The sequence below is a fragment of the Erinaceus europaeus genome, chromosome 19, assembly GCF_950295315.1.
Source record: "Erinaceus europaeus chromosome 19, mEriEur2.1, whole genome shotgun sequence".
NCBI lineage: Eukaryota > Metazoa > Chordata > Mammalia > Eulipotyphla > Erinaceidae > Erinaceus > Erinaceus europaeus.
The window spans coordinates 48,147,856-48,153,855 of NC_080180.1; the positions used below are offsets into that span (position 1 = coordinate 48,147,856).

General features: G+C 47.0%; 1 protein-coding gene across 3 annotated transcripts in view; it reads right to left on the reverse strand.

The window, feature by feature from the left end:
* The window catches only part of RBM46 (RNA binding motif protein 46), a 36,034-nt gene extending 30,815 nt beyond the window's left edge, over window positions 1-5,219 (reverse strand). For all 3 annotated transcript variants that reach the window (XM_060179190.1, XM_060179192.1, XM_060179191.1), the window contains exons 1-2: window positions 5,159-5,219; window positions 1,297-1,458 (exon numbers count right to left, since the gene is read on the reverse strand). In XM_060179190.1, coding sequence (XP_060035173.1) covers window positions 1,297-1,447 — 151 coding nt within the window. In that variant the 5' untranslated portion in view covers window positions 1,448-1,458; window positions 5,159-5,219. The remainder of the gene's footprint in view (window positions 1-1,296; window positions 1,459-5,158) is intronic.
* Window positions 5,220-6,000: the final 781 nt, after the last annotated feature.

Below are 6,000 nucleotides of genomic sequence, written 5' to 3' on the forward strand. Positions count from 1 at the left end.
GTATCTGATCTTCTAGTGTAAATACCACTCCCACTCCATCACTCAATGTTCTTTCAAAAGTTCCCCAAACCTGCCAGGTGTTGGTGCACCTGGTAAAGTGCTCACATCACAGTGCTGAAGGATCCAGGTTCAAGCCCGTGGTTCCCACCTGCAGGAGGAAAGCTTTGCGGGTGGTGAAGCAGGGCTGCAGGTGTCTCTCTGACTCTCCCTCTCTATCTCTCCCTCCCCATCAATTTCTGTCTCTATCCAATGATAAATAAAAATACTTTTTAAAAAAGTTTCCAAAGCAACTTTCTCTTTACTAATTGAAGAACCACTGCTCCTACAGACCCAATCCTGATTTCTGTTTTTAATATTTATTTATTTATTTATTTCCTTTTGTTGCCCTTTTTGGTTTATTGTTGTTGCAGTTAATGATGTCACTATTTGTTGGATAGGACAGAGAGAAATGGGGAGAGATGGAGAAGACAGAGAGGAGGAGAGAAAGATAGACACCTGCAGACCTGCTTCACCGCTTGTGAAGTGACCCCTCCCACTGCAGGTGGGGAGCTGGGGGCTCAAACTGGGATCCTTACTCCAGTCCTTACTTGCGCTTTGTGACATGTGAGCTTATCCCGCTGTGCTACCGCCTGACTCCCCCCAATCCTGATTTCTTTAAGATTTATTTATATATGTGTGTGTGTGTGTGTGTGTGTGAGGGAGGAGCAGAGACCAAAGCACCACTCAGCGTGGCATCTGGTATGCCAAGAAATGAACCTGGGGTGTCTGGAGCTTCAAGCGTGGAAGTCCTTGTGCTCTAACACCCAGATATTCCCATGCCCCTGACTTCTTCTCTCTTCTGGTTCTTAAACAAGCCAGACTGAAAACAACTTAAGGAGAAGACATTTCCAGCCCTAGGACCCAGCCTACAGGGAGAAGATTCATGCATAAGTGGTAAAGCAGTGCTGTGGGGTTTCTTCTCTGTCTCTCTCTCTCTCCCTCTTGTCTCTCACACTCGGTTTTCTTACTATAAAAGTGGCAAGAATGAAAGGGGAAAGGCACTAGGAATGGTAGAGTCGTGCAGACATCAAATCCCAGAGCAAACCCTGGTGGCAAAATTAAAATTAAGGTACAAGTAGTTACAAAGACACGCACAGCACATATAACCTACCTCTTTTCCCCTAAAAATAGTAAAGACGATCCCTACATTTTTAATGCAGTTACAAGAAGAAAGCTAGTGCCTGGGATACCTGTGGTCAATACACTTAATGATTACATTAAGTGATTCAGTTTCAAAGAATATAGACAAATCCACACCTGGAGGAGGACCACCAAACTTCCTCTGCCCGTTCTCTTGAACCATGCTGTAACCAGTCTTCTCCATCAGAGCAAGCAGTGCAGCTTCATTCTGAGTACCAGTTCGAACTTTGCTGCCTCCATTTGTTCCATCTATATTTTCTTCATTCATGGCTGCAGTTCCTAAGACAAAAGTTTTAAAACAGTTTTAAATGGAGGCCAGGGAGAGTCAAGAATCTATGAAATACGACTTTGGGTTGCAAGAAATTAAAAGTGTCAATAGTTGTGGGGTCGAGCGGTAGCGCAGCAGGTTAAGCACACCTGGCACAAAGCGCAACGGCTGGTGTAAGGACCCAGGTTCGAGTCCCTGGCTCCCCACCTGCAGGGGAGTCGCTTCACAAGCAATGAAGCAGGTCTGCAGGTGTCTGTCCCTCTCTCCCCCTGTCTTTCCCTCCTCTCTGCATTTCTCTGTCCTATCCAACAACAAACAACATCAACAACTATAACAAGGCTACAACAAGGGCAACAAAGAGGGGAAAAATGGCCTCCAGAAGCAGTGGATTCATGGTGCAGGCACTGAGCCCCAGGAATAACCCTGGAGGCAAAAAAAAAAAAAAAAAAAGAAAAAAAAGAAAATCACATACCTAATGTACAATTAAGAAAAACTACTGGAGATGGGGATACAAAATATTGGTGATGGGCGGAGTGTGCAACTATACCCTGTAATTCTACAATCTTAGATAACTTTTAAAAAATGTCTTTAAAGGAAAAAAACAGTCAACTATATAGCAGAAGGTCAAAACAGCACAGAACAGGTACTCAACTAGCAATCAAGCCCTTAGCTTGAAATGCCAACTATATCCTCACTGATTTTAAGCACATTAATTAAAAAAAATAAAAACTCAAATTTGTACTCTTTCAAAATAGAAAATGTTTAAAACTGCAAGTACAGTTGTGTCAAAATATGAATAAAAATTAATTTTTTATCTAAAAATATTGTCTGCTACACTCAAGCTACTTAACTTGAAACCTCCTGCGGGCAAGATAGCATAATGGTTATGCAAAGAGAACTCTAGAGCCACAGGCTCTGAAGTTTCATGTTCAGTCCCCAGCACCACCATAAGCCGCAGCTGAGGGGAAAAAACAAATTAGTATTCTTTGACATCCTTTAAATTACAGGCCACTAAATTCCTGATTTGCTCAACTGTTACTGAGTAAAATACAATAAGGTCATGATGGTTGCCACGTCAATAGGGCAAGTCATCAACAGACGACATGGCCTCACTTGTCACTTTCTGTTGTCACATTATCCTGACTGGATAATTAGAATAATTTAATCCAAGCTGCATGACTGCAAACCTAAAACTGTTTCAGTATAAACGATTAATTCAATTGCATCTTAATTTTTTTTAATATTTATTTATTTTCTCTTTTTGTTGCCCTTGTTTTTCATTGTTATAGCTATTATTGTTGTTAATGTCGTTGTTGTTCGAAAGGACAGAGAGAAATGGAGAGAGATGGGAAAGACAGAAAGGCAGGAGAGAAAGATAGACACCTGCAGACCTGCTTCACCACCTGTGAAGTGACTCCCTTGCAGATGGGGAGCTGGGGGCTCAAACCAGGATCCTTATGCCAGTCCTTGCGCTTTTAGCCATGTGCGCTTAACCCGTTGCGCTACCACCCGACTCCCAATCTTAAATTTTTAATTAGACAACTAAGCATATATTTTTATTTCCAGAAGTTAAATCTGTAGTGTATAAAAAGTATTATTACAGGGCAGGGGTAGATAGCATAATGGTTATGCAAAGAGATTCTCATGCCTGAGACTCCAACGTCCCAGGTTCAATCCCCTGCACCACCATAAACCAGAGCTGAGCAGTGCTCTGGTAATAAATAAAGTATTAGACTTTCAAGCATGATGTCCTGAGTTCAATCTCCAGCAGCATATGTACCAGAGTGATGTCTAGTTATTTCTCTTTCTCCTAACTTTCTCATTAATAAATAAAATCTTTGAAAAAAAAGTTTTATTACAACTCTTACAACCAGCTATACTGTCATGGACAAATTTAGACGTTAAGTTAAACTATTCAAAGGAATAACTGCAATAAATTTTTGAAATATTAGATACAACTGAACTACTAAAAATGTTATTAATAAAATTCACAAATACCACTCTACACATAAAAGCAAAATATGCTTTAATTTAAAATAGCTATGTACAATGGAACCAAAATCTGTGCATATAATCTTTCTTAAATAATTCCATAATGTCATTTGAAATGCAATTCAAAAATAGATATTTCTTCCCTGATTTTCTTACTTCACTACCCATCGGTCTGCAAAATATAACGGGAAACAATACCCAGCACTAATATCCAAGACTAGACAGAATTTACTTGGTTTCTAATTACAAACCCGCCTTACACACCCGGCCTAAGCCTCCTGACTACAAAAAAGCAACACCAGTCAAAAAACCCGAGGCGTCATTTCAGTCCACAAATTGGTTCCATTTTTCTTGCAAATAATTCCCACCGAGCGACACACAAGCTCACAGTCGGTGTATTGTGTAATCTCTGGCGACAGTGATCAAGTTCTTTCTCATCTTCACTCTTTCTCTTTCCCTCTCTCTCTCTCTTTCATCAGAACTGAACAAACACGCTTCCTGAGCACCACCACGAACCCGCTAACACAGCCACTGCTGCACCGCCCACAGCCATCTTTACAGCTACAGCTGCACGTGGTCGCAAACCAATCTTTTTAAATTTTATTTAAGAAAAGCGTAAAGCCGGCCACCGTGAGCGCCACAAGCAGCTTTTCCTCTGGAAGCCTGCAGAAGAGGAGCTCAGCTACCCAACTGCCCCAATACTGGGTATGAAAACATTTTTCCCCATTAAAAAAAAAATAATAAATGTCTAAGGCCGCAAGAAAAGTCTTTTTTTTTTTGGGGGGGGGGAGGGTGAGAAGTGAAGCCTCTTTATAGACATAACTGTAGCCTGCTCCCTGGTTCTTAAGTCTCAAAGGTACCCAGCGGGATAGATCTGTAAGAAAAACCAAGCGCTGAATAATAAGTATTATTACTGACTGACTAAAACTGGTTCCTCTTGCCCCCACTGGGACTCGCCATAAAGCCGCCACGTGCATTCGCCCCGGAGGCGACAGGTGCCCACGGGCGCGGGGCGCGGACCCCGAGTTCACAGCACAGCGCGGCCGCGAAGTCCTGCAGGGACCCTGGCTCCAGGCGGGAGGGCATTTCCAGTATCCACCGCCCCCCAACAAACAAACAAGCAGCAGCTGGATGGCGGCGCCGCATGTGGCCGTCCGCGCTCCCCGCACCCAGCCCCCCCCCCCCCCAAGCAGCGGACAGGGAGCAGGGGCACCGGGGAGGGTCCCAACATGGGGGTCGAGGCCGCCCCCGGCTCCCCGCTAAGTCTCACCCAGCAGACGGGACGGCCCGGGAGCGGCCCCCAGGCCCCTGGCGAGGACGCGCGGGCCCCACATCGGCCGCACAGCACGGGGGGAGGGGGGAGCAGACGACGCTCGACGGCGGCGGGAAGAAGATGGAGGGCGGCAGGTGGGAAGGGCCGGAAGGCAGCGAGGGGAAGGGGGAGCGGAAAGAAGGCGGAGACAGGGCAGGACCCCGACGGCCTGCACCGCCCACGCGAGGGGAGGACTCGGGGAGGCTTGTCTGCCCCCAAGACGCCCGCCGGGCCTCGAACCCTCAGCTCCAACGCTCGCCCTTCCGTTGCCCGACGGGGCGACCCGACACGGCGGCGCAGGGCTTTCCCCGCTCTTGCTACAGCGATGTGAGCGGCCCGGAGCCTGGGCTGCAGCCCTTACCAGCATTTGCCAGGGGCCCCCGCCGCCCCCACCTTGCCCTCCTCACCCCTTCGGGTCTTCTAATGTTGGTCCAAAAACCCGGGGACCAACGACCACAAACGGCCGCCACCACCGTTTCAGGGACCAGTCGGTCGGGGAGGCGGGCGGGGTCTCTGGGAGAAGAGGGGAGGGGTTCCAGCGGGAGGGGCTCGCTAGGGGCCTCGCGCCTGAGCTGGGTTCCCAGCGGGCTCCGCGCTCCTGGAGGGCCCACGAGGAGCGGCGCCTTGGCCAATCGGCAGCCAGCCCGGTCGTGAAGCCGAGCAGGGGAGAGTGGGCGGGCCCAAGTTTAAATCCATCAATGGCACACAAGATGGGGCGTTGATTGACGGGACCTTCAGCCAATGGGGGCGCGGAGCGCGAATCCTGGCCAGTGGACCCGGAGTGCTATCAGAAGAAGGTCCTGCATTGTGCTGAGACGTTTGCAGACTGAGGCTGCAATTTGAATTTGACATCTTCTGTTAGATGGCAAAGTGAGATGCATGACAAAAGGTCTTCCTCTTCTGGCCTGACACTTGAGTTTTCAAGTTTTGACACTTGAATAGTCACATGGACCCAAAATGGATCTTTTAAATGAATGTAAAAAGCAGGCCTGCAAATGAGAACAGAATTTAAGAAATTTAAATGCCCCTCAGAGAATGGGCTGAATCAAGAGACTTGCTAACAGGCATGACCCTACCCATAGTCACTCCAGGGAGAAATTTAGAGGTGGTGGAGCAGAGGACCACTTCAAAACTCATGGAAAACCACTTTTCATGGACACAGTTATGTAGCCTTTTACAAGTACCCTGAGCTTTGCTCTATAAAAATAAATAAATAAAGGGGGTCGGGCGGTGGCACAGTGGGTTAAGC